The sequence below is a fragment of the Thunnus thynnus genome, chromosome 4 (assembly GCF_963924715.1).
Source record: "Thunnus thynnus chromosome 4, fThuThy2.1, whole genome shotgun sequence".
In the NCBI taxonomy this organism is placed as follows: domain Eukaryota; kingdom Metazoa; phylum Chordata; class Actinopteri; order Scombriformes; family Scombridae; genus Thunnus; species Thunnus thynnus.
Window position 1 is genome coordinate 14,968,590 of NC_089520.1, and position 23,343 is coordinate 14,991,932.

Below are 23,343 nucleotides of genomic sequence, written 5' to 3' on the forward strand. Positions count from 1 at the left end.
CTACTCTAAGGAGACAGATGGGCCTCTTAATGTGATATATGTGCTGCTATTCAGGTCGAATACACACAGATGGACACAACGTTCATAAATCATGTTCACTGTGTGTAAAGGAAATATTGATGTGGCTTTTTTTTATAGTGGCAATATGGCTTTACATAATGTTTTAGTGATGAACATGATGTGTGAAGTCTCCGTCTCTCTTTCTCTCTCTCTCACACACACACACACACTCACACACACACACACACACACACACACACTCATGCTCTGCTTCACAAATTTCCCAGGGCAGATTTTACATCAGGTCACGGGGGAGGATGAGGTGTTGACAATAATCCAAAGCACTCTCTAAACTGTCTGTGCTTTGTAGCTGACTGTGTTTTTGTTGGCCTTCACAGGGGAGGACCTACGTGTTTGACCAGGTGTTCCCCACCAACACCACCCAGGAACAGGTCTACAACACTTGTGCCAAGCAGATTGTCAAAGGTGAGTCATGTACACAGTTTGCCTCTCTTGACAAAGATACATGAGAAAAGCTGAGCGGGAAAGCCAATACACCTTGAATCACCGTTTCTCAGGGTCATTCTTATCGGATTTTTCAGTTTTCACTCCATTTAATGACTGCATGAGAAAAAAAAATTCCATGACACGATGTAGTCACACAACCTACAGGTATGAGCATCAAGATTCGCAGAATAACAAAATGCATCCCTATCACAGCATTGTGGGACTGGCGTATCCAGAAGGCCCAAGATCAAACGAAACTAACACCCTAGAGAGTCGAACCTTCTTTCCTTCACCCTTCCCTCCGTCTGCATCTCCCTATATCTGCCTGCCTCTTTCTTTCACCCTTCAGCGTCTCATTTTTTTTGTGCCACCTTCAAAGCAAGTGTGGAACTCCATTGAACTAGTTCTTGATGGAGCGAGAAAAAGAGATTGATTTGTCAGGAGAGATTACTTGCAGTGTGTGAGATTACCATGTAGGCTGAGGAAGGAAGAAATAAAGCGGCAAGACGAATTGCAGTGCGGGGTTGGAAAAACTCAAGGTTAGGGGTTTTAGCAAAACGAAGGAATGAGATGAAAAGTGAGATTCGAAATGTGTCAGGAGAAAAGAGTAGCAGAGAAGGCGAGCGAGGCCAGAGAGGGCTGTTACAGTCTGCAGTAAAGAGACAAGTATCCGTTTTTACACTCGGTCTATTTCTTTCTTTTTTTGCCTCTTTCTTTGCCCTTTTCGCTGTCTTTCTCTCATACTCATGCTGTCCTCCCTCTGTATTTCTTTCCGTCTGTGTTCCCTTCAGCAGTGGTCTCTGTTGTCAAGCAATCGTGTCTCTTGCTGTCTTTATTTCAATTGCTGGAACACATTCTTTATTCTATCTTCTTCTTTCTTTCATGTGTCGTGCTCTGTTTCTATCTCACTATGACCAGTGTGGAGGCAGAGGAAGACATGTTGCTCAACCCAGAGTAAAAGCAACACAAGAGGGTGTGCAGATGAGGATTGGTTCTGCATGGTTTTAGGCGTGAGTCATTCTGATTAGTCCGTGGTCAGCTAACCTGTGACAGCCAGTCTCTCAGGGTGATATGTTTTTCTTTATCCATGTTTGACTTTTACCACGGGGGTTATTAGACTGTGTCAGCGATATGACATTCGGCACTGTGATGCTTTATAACCTCAACTGGTGAGGAGTTGTTGTTTTCACTGTGGCTCCTACCAGATGAATGGAGAGAATAATATATCTATGCTCGCTTGGTAGTTCGCTGAGGGTCTCCTGGTGACTCTAACACTCAAGGAAGATGTTGTTTATAGTGCGCAGCCACAGAGGTCGTTCAGTGCCTAACCAAGCTTAAATACCACAAAGTTCTCACTGCACAAGAGCTTTATGAGGCACAGCCTGATGTGTCTTTGGAGCAAAGGTCAGAAATAATGGTCTTTGTCTGGCTGCTATTGTTTATGTCTGACTGAAATCTGTTATTCTGTCTGACACTGCCAGTAAGACTTAATAATAATAATAATGATACATTTAATTTGTGCTGCACTTTTCACTCTTAGTGAAACTCAAAGTGCTTTTTGCAATGTCACTCTTCATTTTCACAGTTTTCTTTCTTTCTTTCTTTCTTTCTTTCTTTCTTTCTTTCTTTCTTTCTTTCTTTCTTTCTTTCTTTCTTTCTTTCTTTCTCCCTTCTCAATTTAGATGTACTTGGTGGATACAATGGGACTATATTTGCCTATGGGCAGACTTCCTCTGGAAAGACACACACCATGGAGGTACAGTAATGATAAATTATTCAAAAGGTAGACCTCTTGCTGTGGCACGCACTAGCACACAAACGCACACAGATTTTTTTTAAAATAGAGTATCTCCTCCTCTACTCTCCCTGACAGTACATCTCCTTCCATCACTGTCATTGCGCTCTATCATTCTTTCCCAGCCTTCAGTGAGAACTAACCTCCTTTACAACTCTCTCCGGGAAACAACTCTGTTCCTTTTCAAGTCAAAAGCCTCTCTGCTCTCCTGTCTTTTACTGTTCACTCTACTTAATTCCTCCCAAGGTCTGCATTTATCCTCCCTCCTCTTCACTCACATGTTCTTATCTCGTCTCTTTCCTCCTGTAGGGGAACCTTCATGATCCCCAGGGAATGGGCATCATTCCCCGGATTGCTGAGGACATATTTGAACACATATTTGCAATGGATGAGAACCTAGAATTCCATATAAAGGTTGGTGTAGATTTCCATGTGTGCCTACTCATGTGTACAATTGTGACAGTCTATGGGCCCGCTCAGTCAGACACACGCATGCAAGAACATGCTCAGTTTTGCTCAAACACTATGATACATTCAGTGGGAATTCAGCTCGAACCTCTGATGTAATCCTCACATGGATTGGCTGAGTGGAATCAGCCGAGCATCCATAAATCATGATATATAAACCAATGGTAATCCAATATTTTTGATGCCTTTTCCCTTTTACACCATAGCCTTTAAATAGAGGACCTCACCAGTCTCACAGGGAGACAGATTACTGTAATATCATTTTCCTTTTTTCTATCTTTACACCTTTATTGCAAAGATAAGCTACAACATGTTTTTGTTTTGCTGCAGGTATCCTACTTTGAGATCTACATGGATAAAATTCGGGACCTGCTGGATGGTATGTTTGTGCACTGAGACTGTGAAACACAACTTACATTTGTTAATACCCTACACTTTTCTAGCAGTACACAGTTGCAAATTCAAACCTTTATAGCTACACCTAAGTACATAAGGATAAACTGTTAAAGTGTGATGATTATGAATTATGGTAACAGTATAAAAACTTAAGAGGTTCTGATTTAGGAAGTTAAATTGAAAAAGTAAAGAACTACTATATCTACCTTTATATTTTTGCTTATCTGTTTTACACAATAAAGCTTGATTGTTTGGCACACCATACACACAGAAGCACCACACTGCAGTACATGCTGTAGTAGCTGCAGAGATATAACTGGTGTAAAATGATGGAGAGGTCTGGACAGAGAGCTGTAGGCAGCATCCTTGTGGTTATACCTTTAATGGATCCAGAGACAGTGGTGAGAGCCCCCATCTGTATGCAAGGGAGTCCACAGCAGCTGAGGAACATTTCAGCTTTGAACAAAAACATATTCGACAACAAGCAGGATGAATCGAGGCAGAACAGAGAACAACACCCTGTGGAGGTATCTGCAAAGAGGAAAAGGGACTGTAGGGTGATAAAACACATGAACACAGCCGCACACATGCGTGCACACACAAAAACACCCAGTCTCCAAGGAAAAAGCAGCCACCACAATCCAGAGAAATTTAATTATCATTGATAAAACAGTAATTTCAAATGTGAAATAACTAATTCAGGAATTTGGGCAAATAAGTGGCTTTAGCAGAAACTTAGTATTTTAGTTGTTGACATTGGCGGACGCATCTGCTCAACCTATCAGTGACCCTGAAAAAAAATTAAATTCCATTAAAAGCATTCGTAGCTAGAGCCTCACATATTATTATTCCACATTGCATTAGTTGAGTCTGACTCACAGATATAGTCCATATAGGGGCCATAGTCAGGTCTGATTATAGTTGTGCTGAAAGGAAAAACACACATTCACATGCAGAATCTCATATGCACACGCATATGCACAATGCTTTGGGTAATGCGATGACCTCTGTTCTTATTTTCCCTCACCCTAGTGACAAAAACCAATCTGTCAGTGCACGAAGACAAAAACAGAGTTCCCTATGTAAAGGTGAGTTATCCAACAGTTTGCCATGATTCAGTTTGGCACTAGATGCTCATTTCTTTCTCTTTATTACGTAGATGTAGTTTATGTTATGGGTGTTACGGTCAAGTAAAGCAAACTGCCACCTTTTCTCATATCTGTATGTCTATTGTTATGTATGTGCAGAAATAAATGTATATTTGTGTGTTAAAGTGGGCACGTGTCTTTCTTTCACTAAGGGCTGTACTGAGCGCTTTGTCACAAGTCCTGATGAAGTGATGGATGTGATAGATGAAGGGAAGGCCAATCGTCACGTTGCTGTCACCAGTGAGTCACACTGTTGATCTTCCTGATGTACTGATTCTCACGCTGTCAGTCGGTTCATGTTAGATTTTTTTTTTTTTTTTCCTTACAATTAAAGGATGATCATATTAAGGTGCAATGGTGAGAAATGCATGATGAGGTGCAAAGTGAACATCTCGCTTAACAACTCTCTGTCAAAGGGAAATAATGAAATGACATTTTCTGAAAGGAATTTGACTCTTCTCCTCTCATCTCTTCTCCTCTCCTCATATTGCTCTTTAGATATGAATGAACACAGTTCCCGCAGTCACAGCATCTTCCTGTTAAACATCAAACAGGAAAATGTGGATACAGAGCAGAAGTTGAGTGGGAAGCTGTACCTTGTCGACCTAGCGGGAAGTGAGAAGGTAGGACAAATTGTGCAGTTTTTTCTGAAACATTAAAACTAGGGCTTTACAGTGTTATGAACTCACCAGATACACTGTCAGCAGGATTTTTTAACTCTGGGACCCAGAAGTCTTTTCTCAGAATTGGTGTCGGTTGGTGCAGACATTAAAGACGCAGACAAACAATGTATTAAAGCTTTGAACTTCACCCTTAAAGCCTTTTAAAGCACTCACTTTATGGCACTGCAGTCAGTTGATTAAATTTTTCTTAAATTTTTTAAAAGTTTTTCTCAGAGGACTGATTTTTATTTTGAGGGGTCGGAGTTGTCTCTTGGTGATGCAATATCAGGGTTAGTCTTTGCTCATTTTTAGGAATCCAATCAGTTCCACTGATAGAAAGAAAATCATTTTCTGAGAAATAATAACCCCTCAAAAATTCTTTCTGCCAGTTCAGATAAGCTCTAAAAGAAAAAAAACAAAACAAAATAGGTCAAATTGAGGATAGCTAAAAACAACTAATTGTTCCCCTGGCCTTAGCCTTGTAGGTGAAATCTGACTCAGATTTCAGAAGCCTGCCTCATCACATCATCTATTAAACAATATATCTCCAGGTCATACTCCAGAAAGCAGGCAGAAAATACATTACATACACAACTGAACATGGCCCTCGGCTCCTGAATGTAGTTAAGTGTTTGATAGTATTGATGTGAAATATAGAATAGTGTGTGCTTAGAGTAGTGGATGGCCATGTAGATGCTGATGGCTGTGGTTTTTAGCTAATAAATGCTGATGTTGCATTTGTAAGTCGTCTTGGGGGGTGAAGGATGAAATGGTTCTGCTCAACAACTTCTTAGACTTTGATACAAAATATTATTGACTGAACAGGAAGCTGGTGCATGTTCCACAGAGGGCTTTGACTTGCAATCATCTATAATTAAGCTCCTCATTATATCGCTGTAAATAATTGTGTCCCATGACAGTTATGACATAATATGTTGTGCCTTTCCAATTAAGGTTCAGTGTCTTTCAGAAATCTTCTCAAATGCTGGTTGACTCTCAGTGTTTCCTGTCTGTTTTTAAATAATCATAATACAACACAATACTCCAATTTTCTAATAATTTTGTTGCAAGTTTCCTGAAAAGAACTATTTGATTTGGTGCTCATTATTGGAGAAATAGAGACAAATTTCTGAGACAGTTTTCCTCGAAAGAACAGCTCCAATTAAACCCAAATAAATATAATTCATTATTCATTTATTATTAGAGACTTAATTCTCCACATATGTTGAAGTATTCTGCATATATATTACATTTTCAGCTGACTAGCTGTAATCATTAATTGATAGTATACCAATTGCACAGTCTCATTTCCCTTATAGTTAGTACCAAATTACATGGTCATTTCCAGGAAACTTCCCATGACTTTACAGTTACATATAATTCCTTTCAACATAGGAAACCATAAGACCCATAAAATAAACCATTGCTAGAGAAATAAATATGGTTTCCCAAATGACATTTTTATGTGATCATGTTTTTTTTTGCAAACTAATTCTTCCAATGTGTTCATATCTATGTCAGGTCAGTAAGACAGGTGCAGAGGGAGCTGTGCTGGATGAGGCCAAGAACATCAACAAGTCTCTATCGGCCCTGGGGAATGTCATCTCAGCACTGGCCGAGGGAACGGTAAAGTGAAGAAATTTCTTCAGTCTTTCTTATCTATCAAGACTCTTGGACAACATAGCTGCCTAAGGCCTGCACTTTTAGTTGTTTACTTTTAACAGATAGCTAATGTTTGCTGGCAAAACAACATGTATTTCAAAATCGATCTAAGGCTGCAGTGAATTAGTTGAAAGTGTAAGATTAGAACAACTTAAATGTTCTCAATGAGGAAAATTGTTTGGTGCCAAATAACACCAACAGTAAATTAAAGTCAAATAACAGAACAGAAAATCAGCCCAGTATTCTTTGGAATTGCATTCATAAGCCTAAACCCTAACCTTAAAGGAAAAGTTCAACATTATGGGAAATATGCTTATTCGCAAGATGATCTTTAAGTACAAGTAGCAAGTCGAGCTTCGGTTCTGATTTTATAAAACAGAACAATTTAAAGAAATTATAGTTTTTACACTTTGGTTTTTGTACAGATTAAACAAATGAGATAAAACGTGTTAATTATTGAGCTTATAGGACCTGGTAGGAGGACTGTTTTTCACCTTTGGGTAGAGCCTGGCTAGTTGCTTCTCCCTTTTTTCAGGCTTTATGCTAATCTAAGTTAGCCAGTTGCTGATGGTAGCTTCATAAGCAAATAAGAGTATTTCCAAAATTGTCTTTTCCTTTAACCAAGTGATTTCTGTACTGAAATCAGAAAGTGAGAATTTTAAAAAACATTGGCACTAGACATAAAAACGACTTTGTCATTGAACATAATGTGGGGTTTTGCAGAATATTGAAATTCTTGCAATACGGTTGCATGAAACCTGCAGTGACAAAGCATGTTAGCTTATTTTTTTCCCACCCATACCTTATCTGCAGTGCTGGTACAGCTGTTAACATATTCCATTCTTCACCAAATCCAACCAGCATTTTCACCCACTCTACCCTTTCTACGAACTCTGTAGTCCTTCCAAGCTCCACTGTAATTAAAACATCCACCATTTCTTGCATTATAACTCTGAATACTTAGGGAAATCCTCATAAACCAGATGGAAAGGCTCACAGACTTTAATTGAAGCTTATCTAGCAAAGTTTCACTCACTTTCGGTTGCAAAAGTAGCCCTAAACTCTTCATCACCCTGTCAGAATCCCTCTACTGGATCCTGTCAAACAATCATAAGATTCCATTCCTTTTCCATCTCTTGGACGATTTCCTCATCATTTTACGTCCCTCATTGCCACTGGCTTCCAGCCGAGTCACTCTGACTTAAGTTTTCTCCAACCTCATGGTTCCACTGTCTGCAGAGGGCCCCTCCACATCCCCTGAATCCCTCGGAATTACTCTTGACACAAATCTATTTAAGGCTTCACTCCCAGTCAAGAAGGTCAACTGAATCAGCCTTCTGATTTCCATTTTCCTCCTCGCCCCGTGCTGCACCAAAAGCCAACTTCTCTCCCTCCTAGGCCACCTCAACTTTGCCCTATGCATCATTCCCCAAAGTGAGCCTTTTTCTCTCACTTTCTATGTATCGCTTCTTCCATCCCATCACTCTTGACTTCCATCTCCCTGGATAGTTCAAGCTGTGCTGAACATCTCCATCTGTGGCTCAACCTTCTTGCCAGTTGGAACAGAACCAAATTCTTTTTCGACGACCAACTGACTCACCCACATGACATCCATGTGCACACTGATGTTGTTCTTTCTGTTGGTTTTGGGGGTTTCTATAACAGAAGATGGTTCTCAACCGAATGGCCCCTGGAGCTTGCAAATGAATGCCAGGTTGCTTCCTCTCTTCGAAACCTACCTGATAATGGCTGCTGCTATTCTGTGGGGTCATGAATGGTCCCACAAGTCCATCCTTATATACTCAGACAACCTTGCAGTCATAGACATAATCAACAAAGGATGCTCCAACTCCCCATCCATCGTGCTTTTCATGTGCCACCTAATATGGCACTCCATTACACATCAATATGTTCTCCATACATCTCATGTTCCCGGTCACTCCAACGCCATAGCCGACTCTCATTCAACTTGTAAATCCTGCCCTAATACCTCTGATAGTCAACTCCCAGGACTCTATCATGAACAGCCTATCACCTTCAACCCTCTTATCCTACTGGATAGCTTGGAAAAGTTTCCATTACTTTCACGAGCAGTATAACATAACCTTCCCATCATTCAATCTCATCACCTTGACTTGTTTCATTACCCATACCCTTTCCATGATGACTATTAAAACACATACCATCAAAGTTTAACTTAGCGGCATCAGCTTTTTCTCCAAACTCATTACCAGCTGTCCAAGCTTGGCTTCCTGCCATCCTTAGATAACTTCACTCCTTGAAGGACTCCATCATGAAGAGCCAGCTAAAAATCCTTACCACCTTCCTTTCACTGCTGACTTGCTGTCAGTCTGCATCCACACCATCTGCTCCAGATACGGCACTCCTCACGTTGCTCGAACGCTAGAACTCTCTCCTTTTTTGGTTCCCTCAGATGCCTCAACCACTCACTTCGACCCACGCCGCCACACTTGCATTTTAAATTTGTCTTATTTCTCAGATGTCACTATGGATGTGTCAATCTGGTTAGCCCACACCTGTCTTTTACTTCAAAGTCCAATCAACGCTAAATCCTTTTCAAGACCCTTGCAAACTACTTGCCGGAAATCTCAGATCATAACATTGACAGATCCTCTTTTCATCTCTGAATCCAGACAAGTGGCTACTCGATTCCCACCATCACTTCCACCATCTACTCTCTTTGTCTGGCATTTCTCCCGTTCATTACTCCTGCCTTCTGCAATGGCATCCCAGAACACTTTATATAACTAATGGGCCTTGGTCCTCTGAAACATATCATTATTACATCCGTTCAGATCTCAAAGATCTGAGATCCGCTCAATCTTATCTTGAGTAACTGTAGGTTTTGGGGGTCCGTTGTTACCTTGGTGCTTTCCCACAACACAGCCAGCAAGCAGAAGCACATCAATCGTTTTTCTTTAATAAATCATCAAACATATCTTGTTGATGGTATGGTCCTTGCTAGTGAATTGAAGCATATCTAGTGAAGTTTCAGGAGCAGGACAACACCTCATTCCTAAAAACACCCACCTAACCCTCTCCTCCTCTTTCAGTCTGGTATTCTGTGCCCCTCCCCCGACCCTACTCTCTTCCTGTTTCTTCCTCTCCTTCCTTCCCTTCGTAAGGTCCTGAGGGGGTCCGTCGTTACCCAGGCACTACAGCGGATTCCCTACAAAGCTTCCCCACAACACAGTCAGCAAGCGGAAGAACTACGCACATCAATCGTTTTTCTTTAATAAATCATTAAACATATCTTGTTGATGGTGTGATCCTTGCAAGTGAAATGCCTCACAAATCTTTCATAAATCTACTGGCATTTATTCTTTATTCATTAAGCAAGGACACAATATTTTCTGAAGGCATTCGGAAGGTTATAGAGGTAATACTGTGCCTAATGCAGCAGAGAAAGAGAAATCCCCTCTTTCTTTGTTCTGTGTTGATGCTCACAGCACATATTTGAACTTTTTTACAGAAAGGAATGTACATGGCGGTGCAGCAATTTAGAATATCTTCCACAGTCTTTTAATCATCTTCTCTGCTCTCTGTCTTTTTTTCTCATTATCCTTGATTCCGTCTCTTCCTTCCTTTCGCTGTCTCTTTGTAGAAATCCCACGTGCCGTACCGTGACAGCAAAATGACTCGCATCTTACAGGACTCACTGGGGGGGAACTGTCGCACTACCATGTTCATCTGTTGCTCTCCCTCCAGTTACAACGATGCAGAGACCAAATCCACGTTGATGTTTGGCCAAAGGTAACAGGCTTCCATGCTAAGTAGTCTGCACTGTGCAGCAGCACAACACACAACACTGTCTCACTCAGCTGCAGCTGTTGGGATGTTTTTCTGCTGAAATGTGTGCAACTCACACATGCAGTTCATATGAAGACCCACACACTGCTCTAGAGGCTGGGTTTGTGTTGGGATTTGGTTTGTGATCATGCTGGGATTGCTTAAAGAGGGCCTTTTCTAATCTTAAACTGTACTCATAAAAGCAGACATTTGGTTTGCTTACCAGCTTTTCCACTCCTATTTCTCAGTGTTAACCCAAAAAAAACTCACAGATAGAAAGAAATATCCTTAAGAAAAGCCTCACGCATCTCCAACCATTTTCTTTTACCAATGAATTCCGTGACTAGAGACTAACTTGAGAGTGTTGGTTGAAATAAATAATGTATGACCGAGCAAAGGGAGTGACAAAATCCACAAAAGATATTTGAATTTTACTGAACAGAATGTGTGGTCTCTTATCTGCCTTTGTCAGCCACAGTAGCTGTAGAACACCATGACTAATCTCTTTTTGAAGATCAATATGACATGAAAAATACAATGACACTGATAATAATGATGATGTGCCAGTAAAAGGTCTACAAATGTAGATGTTTGTGGGGATTCTACAATATTTAAAGGAAGCTATTGAAACTTAATGTTTAGGTCTAGGGTTAATCTTTTGGTTTGGTTTTGGTTAAAGTTTTGGGCACACATTGCATAGACATAGTAAATAATTATGCCATTTTCAATTTGTTACAGGTTAACTTCTTTCTCCTGATGATTGATTATCAGTATTTTGCTGTCCAATTAAAGTGTTATCTAAAATCTGATGTGATGAGACAACTTAAGATGGGGCTGTTTGTCTGGTTAAAATCATGGAGTAAATGAAAGAACACTGTTTTCTCACTTGAGTGTGAAATTAAGTGATAGTTACTGATGTGAAATTCACAGCCAGAGCCGAGTGCTGTGGCTGCAGCATCATCATTTGCGTCATAAAGGAGCAATAATATATAGTCACGTACATACTTTTTCTGTTTATGAATTGCATGATTGCTGTATTTTGATGTGAATATGTTTAAGAGGTCTTTTTACATTCTGGGTTCTTGCCTCTGTACAATAAACTTCCTTCTCCCTACATGCATCAAGCACAGTTGGCAGAAACCCAATTTGCATACCAATTAATGAGATGCAAGCCCATTTTCATTGAGCAGCCAGGGCTGAAATACCCTTGTTGACAGTTCCTCTATTCTCTGCCGCTCTCTCACACTTTTTTCCCCTCTTTTCTATATCCTTTGCTCCTCACTCTGCTGCGTCGTTCTCTCCTACCCTCTCTCTGTTCCCATCCATCTCTCTTGTTCCTGTTCTCCCTCTGTTTCTTACTGCATCTCTCCAATTAGAGCCAAGACCATTAGAAATACTGTATCAGTAAACCTGGAGCTCACGGCAGAGCAGTGGAAGAAGAAGTATGAAAAGGAAAAGGAGAAGAACAGGTCAATGAAGGAGACTATTCAGAGACTCGAGGCTGAGCTGAACCGCTGGAAGAATGGTAATACTTACACTGATTTCACACTTGCAGCTCACAAAAACACTGAATATCTCAAAGTCTTCTTTTAGGGAAGAAGTGTGAAAAATGTTGCCCAGACATCTTGACATTATCAGTACCTTTTGTGTTTAATGTCAGAATCATAATAAGTGAATATTTTTAGCCATCCTAGAAACATGGCTTTAGGGCTGGAAATGTTGATCAGTTGTTGGTCAGTCCACCACTTTGGTCCAGATATCTCAACAATTATCAGATGGATTGTCATGAAATTTTGTACAACATTCATGACCCCCAATTGATGTATCCTAATGATGATGATTGATGATTCCCTGACTTTTCGTCTAGTGCCACCATGAGGTTCACATTTGTAGTTTTGAGTGAAATGTCATGAAATTTCCTACAAACATTCATATAATAATAATAATAATAATAATAATAATAATAATAATAATAATAATAATAATAATAATAAAACCTTATTTGTACAGCACCATACATAAAATGCAGTTCAAAGTGCTTTACATTTTAAGCATTAAAACAAGAGCAAATAAATATGGCAAGAACAAATAAATACAACAGCATAGATGAAAATAAATTTAAACAAATTAATATAAATAGATTCAATAAAATAAATGAAATAAAAACTTATTTAGGAGATAAAGCACACAATAAAAATGGGTTAGCTAAAATCTTCCAGTAAAGGTACTGTATGTTTTAAGTTCTTTTTAAAAAATGTCCACAGAGCTTGCCTGTTTGATATACATGGACAGGGCATTCCACAGTTTTGGTGCATAATACATAAAAGCAGCTATCCTACTTTTATTGTGGAGTTCTTTGGGCACGATCAAAAGGAAAGCCTTGGAGGATCTCAGTGCTTGTTGTGGTTGATAGGATATTAAAAAGTCAGAGATGTATGAAGGCGCCGTGCCATTAGAGCTTTGTAGGTAATTAAAAGGACCTTAAAATCGATTCTAAAAGAAAAAGAGCCAGTGCAGTTCAGCTAAAACATGAGTGATGTGCTCTCTTGCTTCTTGGTCTGAATTAAAAGTCTAGTGGCAGAATTCTGTATGAGTTCCAATTTCTCAATGGACTTTTTTTGGAGACCAGTAAAAAGTGATAAAAATATGAATTAGTTTCTCAGTATCGTGTTGTGTTAAAAGTTTTCACTCATCTGGCTCAACAGAAATGTATAATTGGGTATCATCTGCATAGGTGTGGAAATTAACATTATGTTGACTAAAAAACACTTTTTCAAGTACTTTGATCATGAAGGGTAGGTTAGATATAGGTAATTACTAAGGATAGCGTTATCTTAATTTGATTTTTTAAGTAGAGGTTACATTACAGCAGTCTTAAAGGCAGTAGGAAATACACCTGTTTCCAATGAGGTACTATTATCTTAAGACAAATGGAGACATGTGGAGGAGCTGGTCTGAGTTACAATATTGCTGAGTTCAGGTTGGGTAATATTGCTGGAAAATCTCAATTTCAGGGGGCTTCATGATGCTCAGATGATGTATCTTAATGATGATGAATGATGACTCCCTGACTTTTCATCTAGCACCACCACAAGGTTCACATTCGTCGTTGAAATGTGAAATGTAAGTGAAATATTAGACTATTGGATGGATTTCCCTGAAATTTTGGTAACACATTCATGTTTCCCTTAGGATAATAACTTTGGTGATCCTCTGATATTTCATGTAGTGCTATCACCGGGTACAGTCAGTTCAGTTTGTCCAAAATAAAATATTTGCAAAACTAATGACATCCCCATCAATCACTAAACATGAAACTACGCCTGAAATTTACCATGCTTCAGCAATTAGCTCAAAGCACTGCTATGCCTCAGCGCAGCCTCACAGAGCCGCTAGCATGGCTGTAGACTCTTAGTCTTGTTAAACTGCTGAAATAAATGAAACAAAATGAAAGAAAAGTAATCCTAGTTTTTAAAAAAGTGATTGTAAACCAGGATCCTCTATGATGTTTGGTGAAAAAGATCAGTTGCCTTCTAAACGGTAAAAAATTTGAAGTGTGGTATTTTCAGTTAAGAAGCTTTGCTGGAAACCACTGATAGTGAAGTCCAGAGAACAGCCTCTACATGCTCCTCTGCAGAAATAACACTACACTACATGTCCCTTCTTAAGTCCCTATTCATACACAGTACGGTGCTCACTAACAGGACTGAAAGTTTTATCAGCCTGCTAGCCTGCAGACATTACTTCTCAGTCCACGTAAGTGCAGATTTAACCTAATTTGATTTCATCTGAATAGATGCCAGTAGAGATATGGTAAAAGAGCAGCCAAACAGACTTTCTGGACTTGCGCCCAAAACACTTCAAAAATCCTTTTGTGGCTATTTCTAATACATATTATTCAGACTTTTACTTTGTATAATTGGATTCCCTTCACAATATGCTGGAGGCTAGAAAAGTTGGAGACTTTATGTTTTATGAATCCTTATGTATTAGTAATCCTCACAGAGACAAAGGCTAATCACATCTACAGAGAAGTGAGAACTTACACTGGTCCTCTCCCATGTCACCACTCACACACACACACACACACACACAAACACGCACACACGCTAAGTCAAGTCAGTTTTATTTATACAGCTCCAAATCACAACAGAAGTTAACTCAGGGCAATTTTCACATAGAGTATGTTTAAACCATACTCTTTAATTTACATTGACTCGTAATTACACACACACACACACACACACACACACACACTCTCCTGCTGGACTTCAGTCAGTTCAAATGTCAAAGCTCTCAATGGTAGTGATCGGCTGACATTCAAGCCGTGTAATGAATACTGTTCGATGTTTTTGCTGAAGATCATTCCTCAGCGCTTGACCTGAATTTTAAAAATGCTGTAACACATCGTTATTGAACACCAATCAGTGAAAATTATTCTTTTTATTGCTTCATCCCACTGAGTTACTCTCATTCTCCTTCACATAACCACACACACACACACACACACACACACACACACACACACACACACACACACACACAATTCCTCCCTTGAGTCTCTTCCTTTCTGTCTCTCTCAGAACGTAGTACTTTCAAACAATGTCGTTGAACCCCATCCCCCCACACACTGCTCCCTATATTGTTGCTCACCTCAGGCCAGGCACTCCCTGAGCCGAATGCCGTTGACCTCCATACTGTACCACATTACCCGAGTCCTTAATCAAGGATGGCCCAGAGACAGGAACAGCTGTCTCATACAATAAATTCTATCACATCTCTATCTAGCGGGGATAGTGTACAACAGAGAGCCATGCAGGTTTTTGCTACATTTGACCTGGCAGCTGCTTTTATTGATTAGCACAATTTCAACTAGACTGGAGGAACTAATCAGTGAAAGGTATCACTTAGGTATATTGTCTTAATTATTGATTATTTTGATCTTGTCTTTAAGGAGCAGAGCACTCAATTTCCAAATTGATCTGCTTTCCAGCTACATTATTTCAGTTAAATCGGTGCTGTGAATCACCGGATGAGTCCTCAGAAAACAGTGAATGAAGGCTTACCAAATGATTCAGTATCAACACAAAGAAAAGAGAGGAGGGAAGCTATTGAATGCAGAGAAGTGAGAGAATTTTATATGCTGAATATCTGCACAAGTACAAGCATTTAATGGCATGAAGAACACAGGAAAAGACTTGGACTGGCAGCTATGCTTCGCTTGTCTATCCTCCTCAGGCGGTGTTAAGAGGTTTATGCTGACGTGTCTCTAGGAATACGGAAAAAGCAAGAAGTGATAAATACATAATATCGTTACATAGTAACATATAAACAATTTACATTATTTTTAGGGATAGTAATACTGACTTTCTCACTTCATGGCTGGTTCTCTGATGATGATTATTGGATTATTCAGTGGACTGCCTGCACATTACTATGTGTTTCCTAACAAATAGTAAATATAGTAAATAAAAGTAATTTATTTATGTGTAAATATGTCATTATGTAAGAGAATCACATACTTTTCACCAAAAGTGTAAGCATCCCATTGTTGTGTATTTGTGTTGTAATGTATTTATGCCTTCACTTCCTGCCTTTTCCCTATTTCTAGAAACACATCAGTATAAACCTCTCAATGCTTAAAACGCATTGCATCTCAGAGTCACTGCCAGTCCAAGCCCATTTCTGTGTTCTTCCTGCCATTACGTATCTGTATTTGTGCACATATTTAGCATTATGACTTTACTGCATTCAACGCCTCCTCTCCTTTTTTATTTGTGAAATACTGGACGAGTCTCAGCAAAAGCCAGGCACAAGACAGCTGACATTTTAATGTCTAATAGGTGTGGTATTTTGCACTGCTGCAGGGTCTGATTGCATATAAATTATCTATAACACAGAAATATCTCGAACCTGAGATCGAAATGTATTCAGAAGTAAGGAAAGGACTTTGCTGAAGATTAACACACTAATCCCTATTTAATGCATGAATCCAAAGGAGAGGGTGTGTTTGAGATAAGAGCAACAGATTTGCTAAAAATCAAATATTATGCCCCTTATCTGTAGGTGAAGCTGTTGTCGTGTTAGAGCAGCTGAGAGAAGGATCGGAGGACGTTCCCCTGGTGCCTACTGAATCTGAGGAACCAATTCACGACATCTGCAGTCCCTGCACCCCGTGCACGCCCTGCACCCCCTGCTCTGTTGCCTCCTCTATTGTTGTGCACATCTCTGAGGAGGAGCGTCAGAAGTATGAGGAGGAGATCCGAAAGCTTTACAAACAGCTTGATGATAAGGTGATAAATGGATGACACATGAGGACCGTTTGTGTACATGAATGTAGAGCTGATTACACATCCTGGCTGAGAATTTTTTTAATAGTATGCACATATGAATATAAAGAGTGTATCACACATGTTTTATTCATGTTAATGAATTCAGGATCAGACACATAGTAGTGACTAATTTAGCAACTCTTAGGAATAGATGCCATTGGGGAAATAGTAATGTTCTACATTGAGAAGCATTAAAGCTTTAATTTATTTAACACATCGTCCTTGCACGTGTTTGCTGGTCCACAGTGCTGTAATGTATCATTTAAACACTTATCAACAGATAAGCAGTAACATGAATTTTACAGAACCAGTTTCAATGCAGTGGCACATTAGTTTTACAAAGCATCTGAGAAAAATAACCTTTTTTGCAGCAATCTATAACCGTTTTGACATTTTTTTCACATGCAGGCATATCCAGGTGAGTGGTTGCACATAGAGGACAATCCATGGGGATGCATAAATTTAATGTTTTCTCTGCTTCTGTGCTGCAGCCGCTATAGTGGACTTGATGCAGGGTATTCTATATTACATATTAAGTGAATTTATACAGGACATACCTGTGGCATTTTTACATTACATTCAGTGTTACATTACATTCAGTGTTTCTGGTTGCAGGCAGTTGAGCACTGAGAGATTTAGCTTTTTCAATTGTGACACGCATGATTAGTTGAGCACCGGCAGACAAATAAATGCCTTTTGTATGATAATTTGGCAAATCTTTATTAATGTATGCTTGTTTTTGATAGTTACACTGTTTTAACTTTTTCATAAATAGCATTGAAACTGCTGCATATCATCTCTGAATGTGTATATCACTTTTACAGCTGGGTGTAAGCTGAAGTTTAAGTTTAGACCGGACAATGTCAGATGTCAAAGAATGGATATCCATTATACAGTGTGCAATGTGCATGACACATAAAACTGTAAATGAATGTATGAATGTATCTCTTCGATATGTCTCTTTACCACTGAAGGATGACGAGATCAACCACCAGAGCCAGATGGTGGAGAAGCTGAAGGAGCAGATGCTCGACCAAGAGGAGGTAAAAGACCTCAGTTTTATATCCTTTCATCAGCTTGGTTAAATGGCCCACAGTAGGCTACAGTGCCTGTGAATGTAGCAATCGCAGTCACATTTTGAATAAAACTCCGCCGTGAGAGGTTTATTATCCTGCCCTTGAGATGAATAAAGAAAAAAACTCTTTTCAGGTACCAGAACGCTCTTGAAGAACATGAAGCGTTGTTGTTTATTCATAAGTGTATTTGCATGTCGACTTTTAGAATAGAATAGGTTTCAGTGACTGCTCAAGGAAAGGGAAGGGTCAATGAAAAGATGAAGGAGGATGCATAAAGAGCGATGCATATGGTAATTGTTCATTTTGATACACGTCATTTCTGTATGAGAAGGGAAAGACCCATGTTGGCTCATTTTAGCTGGTGTGTCTGATAAACAAAATGCTCTATAATGATACAATGTGTGATTTTATGTGCTGGGGGTCAGCATGGCTCCATCGTCTTTGTCAATCTGGTGACTCTTTATGTGACACTCTCTTTTTCGCACAAATATACAGTAAATAGTCTTGTTTGCTTCTTTACGCTCTCTGTGCAGCAATTAAAAGACTCCATTAGAAGATAATTAAGAACAGTGTTTAAAGCGTGTAAATTAAACTGTCTGAAACAATCTTAGGCATGTGATACACCGCCAAGTAAAAGACTCCACATTTGCAAAATTAGTTCATTCATATCGCAAAATGGGCCTGCTGTGGATTGAGCTGACACGATGGTAACTACCGAACCATAGCTTGTTTACAGTAATATGATTTTATATCCATTTGGCCAAACAGAAGCTGTAAGCTACAGTGCAAATTTGCAGGCACCCTGGGTAGAGACACATCTACATTTAATGGCATCCATTCTGTGAAATGACCCACAGTGGGATGCAGCAGTGCACATGCAAGCAAACACAGTGGTGGCTAAATAGTGTCATCTCTTACAGTGTCAAAAAATGATACTAAGATTAATATTTAAAATATGTTTCCTCTGTTAACTTACACCCATATTGTGTAAATGTGTTTGTACATATGCTTATCTCTTATGTCCCAGAAAACAAATAAATCCTATAATTATGTTTTATTAAAATCCGGCAGCTCTGCCTTATAAATAATGACTAGGTTTCTTGGTGTACACAATGCTTCTATACAGTTGACTCTCTCTTCTCACTTCTTTACCAAATCTTTCTTTATTTACAATTTATGTTAAGCAGTTACGTCTCTGTGTCCCTCAGCTTCTAGCATCATCCAGGGGTGACAGCGAGAGGGTGCAGTCGGAGCTCGGCAGGCTGCAGACAGAGAATGAGTGTGCTAAAGCAGAGGTGAAGGAGGTGTTGCAGGCCCTGGAGGAGCTGGCAGTTAACTATGACCAGAAGAGCCTAGAGGTCGAGGAGAAGAGCATGCAGAACAAGCTGCTGGCTGAAGAACTTGCAAAGAAAATGGTGGGTTTGGCTTCTAGCAGGCTCAATTGTTAATATTTCATATCAAGAAGGTGACTAAAAATGAGGGGTGAAGATAAAAAGAAAGACAGAGAGGCAGAGACAGACAAAGGTATGTAAATGATTGTCCTTGAGTTATCAAAAACTCATAAAGGGACTGAAGGACATGTTCTGTAATGTGGCATATATATACACATCTTAAAAGCGGAGAAAAAGGAGCGTTGAGGTATAAAATAATCCATCTGCCCATTCAAGCTCCTGTCTTTCTATTCAACAGAATATGTTGAAAAATCAGTTCATAATGCAATTATAGAGATAATGAGTAGAATTAGACACCTGCAATGAAGGAAAGATAATGATAGTGCTAAGATTAGTCATGAATAGACTCACTGTAAGAAAAAGTGAAAGTATCAGGGGAAAAAATACAAGATAGGATGGGGAAAAAATGTAAGCAACAAATCTCGTGGTAAAGTTATTAAATCTTTACAGTAAAAGCTTGGGCATGGTATTTGTCATAATCTCTCTTGTGATTCTTTAGCTCGACCCTGAATTCAAACTTACCGGCAGCAATGACAAAATCGTTGAATGAATCGATTCAGCTGAGACTGGTTGCTTATTTTACACTATGATCACAAGCAAATAAGGTCAAAATTCAAAGAAAACTTATCTACAAAGCCTGGGAATTTTTTTTATTTATAATATTCAGCTTTTATGAAGCCAGGCCTTTCAGTCTTTATACTTAGTCATATTCATGTCAGTTTTTTAAGCATGAAAAAGTCTAAAAACTGCATTTGAGGAGGCTGTTTCTCATTCATCTGAAGATAAATTGTAGAATAAAAAAATCATTGAGTTAAAAAAATAGAGCCGCTCTAACTGTGTATTGATGGTTTCAAAATATCCATTTAATAAATGGCAAAGGACATTTTGGGGAAAAAAAAGCCAAATAGGGATAGAAATAAAAGAAAGATAACTGGCAGAGCTGATCAGTCTGTAATACAGTTATTTTGACTGGCTCAGTGGACCATTATTCACCTTCTTAAAACCTCTTCAATATTTCATGCATCATTTAACAATCTGGCAGGGCATCCTCCCCTCTCTCTCTGTCTTTCTTAGAAGCTGGTCCAGAAATTGATAAAAAGAGCTGTCAATAGAACTACTCACTGCACAAATCAGTGTAACGAAACCCAGTTGAAACATCCTGAATCACTTAGCACGCCTTCTCTACAGCCCTTTCAGTCTGTTCTGGTCTGACCTCTCACCTGACATGACTCCCTCTCTGACAAGATGTGAAACTGTATACAAGAAACTAAACATTAATCTAAAAAAAAACATCCTATCAGGCCCTCTTTAGGGCTAATTCTTCCCTTGCTGCATCCCAGCTGTTATGCTAATGTGCAGTGTGGCGGCTTTTTAAATTTATCCATATCTATGGTAGAAATGGGGCGGTTGACCTAGAAAAAAATGTGCAATGGAGTACATTTATCACTGCCTTTACCCAACCGTCTCCTCAGCTGTCTTCATCTGTGCTTTCAGTGGAAACTCCCCTCTTCTTCTGCAGGAGGCCATGCCATCGTTCACAGTCGCTGCCACTCATCTGCTCCTTTAAGCACCTTCTTTCATCCATCTGTCCATTTAAGCCCCTTTCTATCATTATAGTAATATTACATTAACTTCATTCATCATTTCTCCAACCATCTCATTTCTTTGATATGCCTTCATAAATCTCTCTTCAACTGAACTGAACATTTTTCATTAATCTCTCCAGTCTGCTCCTTTTACTTATTCATAAATAAATTGATTCTGTTAATTATTTACTGCTGTTTATGCTAACTTAATGTTATGACATAGGAAGTGACCTAGAAAATGATCAGGGGGCTTGAAGTTAATGAAGGAGATGAAGATGGAGAGATTGATAAAGGAATGAATCTTACTGTATTTAAGAGGATGGTTAATGGTGCTTTCAACTGACTGATGATCCATGGGGGCAATAACCTAAAATGCACCATTAAAAAGCAGCTTAAGTACATTATTCCTTTGACAATAGATGATTCACTTGGTACAAAATGAAACAAGAAGGGGAAAAACCTTCAGTTTTTGGTTACTATAGCACCACCAGTATAGGAACAGAACAGCCAAGATCAAATGAATACACATTCATCATGGTCACACTGAACCACTGAACCAAGAAAAAAAAAAAGATTTTTAGGTCTTCTTTATGTGTTTTTCCATGTTAATCGTGTTGAAAAAGCAAGGCTCAATTTTGCAAGATTAAATCATTTGTTCCTGAGATAGAAATACTTGATTTGGTCAGACCTGTAGAGTATCGATTGAACCCATATGGTTCATTGTGTTAAAGCCATTGGAGCTGCGCGTTATTTAGAGCCTGCTCTCTATACAAAATGGAGGATAAGGTTAACTCCATCATTCACTGTCTTAGATCCTCTCATCCAGCGCCAGTGCCATGACACACTATCTCGGTAGTTTATTGATTTGTAATTTAGCACCAATTATGTTTTGCTCCTTAGATTTCTCAGATGAGAAAGAGGTCAGGGGTTAAAATGCATCTCGCTGCAGTGTGTGCTCTCAGGCGTGAGATCCATCCTCTTTTCAGTCATTTCCTTCTCTGTGTTCTCTTTCTTTATTATTCCCTTATTTTTTTCATATCTCTTGTCTCCTGGGTGTTCTATCTCCCCCTCTCACACCCCACCACCACTCTCCCCCTCTGGTCTTCCTATGCGTTCACTCTCTTCTTTCACTCCTTTCCTCCCACAGGCTCACCTTATGGCATTGGAGGCAGAGCTGTCCCGTATCCAGGAAGTAAGCAGCCACCAGAGGAAACGCATCGCTGAGATTCTCAACGGGCTGATGAGGGACCTGAGTGAGTTCAGTACCATCGTCGGGAACCGGGACATCAAGCTGGTGAGTGCAGCAAAAGATGAAGGTTGGCAGAACTCATACTTACCACTGGTCTGTACTGTACCAGAGATGTTTCCAAAGAAAGAGATGTTATCTGAGGCAATTTGATGTCTGCAACAAAAGATAATTCATATGCAGTGCAGCTTTAAATATTTATCAGAGTTTTATACTTCTTGTAACTTCTAACTAGAATTTGTGAATCCCCATGTTCCTCATAGGTTTTATCAGAGTGAGAAAAACATTTAACAGTTTGAACCCAATTAACAAAGTCACCCTCTTCTTCTCAGAGATATAATTTTGTCAAACCAGAACACAGAGACATTATACACATACTCCTGGATACAGCACAACCAATTATTTCACATGAGAGCAGTGTTTCTGATCCCTATCAAGATTGAATGTGTAAAAATACACTTAGAAATCACCTAAAAAAGAAGCTCCATACAAGAGTTTGCCTCTTAATCATCATAAATCATCAAGAAAAATGCTTTTAAATTTACAATGTGAGTAAATTTTATGACAGTACTAAGGAAGAAAATGTCCCATCAACACTGACACTCTCCTCTATCCATTCATCCTGTGTTGAAAACCTGTGGACATACATCCATAGCTGTAAGTAATATGAAAATAACATATACTGTAGTGACTAAGCCAAAAGCCTGTAATTAAAGGGAGTGAAAGCTGTGCAAAAACATCTTAGGGTTCAAACATTCACACTTAACAGTGACATATAACTGTATGTGTATTCTGTGTCTGTTTGTTCTAAAGCTTCACTAAAGCTTTATCACATTTACACTGAGTGAGACATTAAAACTCAACACAGAGTGGAAAATTCTTCATGTCTTGTGCATGATTTTATACACATTTATCTCTAACTCAGCACGATATATTCGGCATCTGTGGAAATGAACACACTTTGATTAGCATTTCAAACAAATCGCTGTGTTTGTGTATGTGTCGGTATAATGACGACCCAGCTGAAGGGTCATACATAAAATACCCCTGATGATAAATTTTCACTGTAACACCTGAGGCAAGGTTATACGCATATCCACAGGAATATCTTAGTTGTCATACGCAGATTTATTTTGATGTGTATACTCCACATCCTCCACAGTTCATTTAGGAGCATCTGAATCACAGCATCTGCTAAATGATG

General features: G+C 39.2%; 1 protein-coding gene across 1 annotated transcript in view; it reads left to right on the plus strand.

Annotated features, from left to right (window-relative positions):
* Positions 1 to 23,343, plus strand: part of kif5ab (kinesin family member 5A, b) — a 63,910-nt gene that overhangs the window by 17,586 nt on the left and 22,981 nt on the right. The window contains exons 2-15 of the mRNA XM_067586868.1: positions 399 to 486; positions 2,190 to 2,263; positions 2,612 to 2,716; positions 3,101 to 3,149; positions 4,199 to 4,254; positions 4,467 to 4,554; positions 4,813 to 4,937; positions 6,498 to 6,602; positions 10,264 to 10,412; positions 11,825 to 11,973; positions 16,515 to 16,741; positions 17,755 to 17,823; positions 19,065 to 19,271; positions 22,041 to 22,187. Of these exons, the coding sequence (XP_067442969.1) occupies positions 399 to 486; positions 2,190 to 2,263; positions 2,612 to 2,716; positions 3,101 to 3,149; positions 4,199 to 4,254; positions 4,467 to 4,554; positions 4,813 to 4,937; positions 6,498 to 6,602; positions 10,264 to 10,412; positions 11,825 to 11,973; positions 16,515 to 16,741; positions 17,755 to 17,823; positions 19,065 to 19,271; positions 22,041 to 22,187 (1,638 nt within the window). The remainder of the gene's footprint in view (positions 1 to 398; positions 487 to 2,189; positions 2,264 to 2,611; positions 2,717 to 3,100; positions 3,150 to 4,198; positions 4,255 to 4,466; positions 4,555 to 4,812; positions 4,938 to 6,497; positions 6,603 to 10,263; positions 10,413 to 11,824; positions 11,974 to 16,514; positions 16,742 to 17,754; positions 17,824 to 19,064; positions 19,272 to 22,040; positions 22,188 to 23,343) is intronic.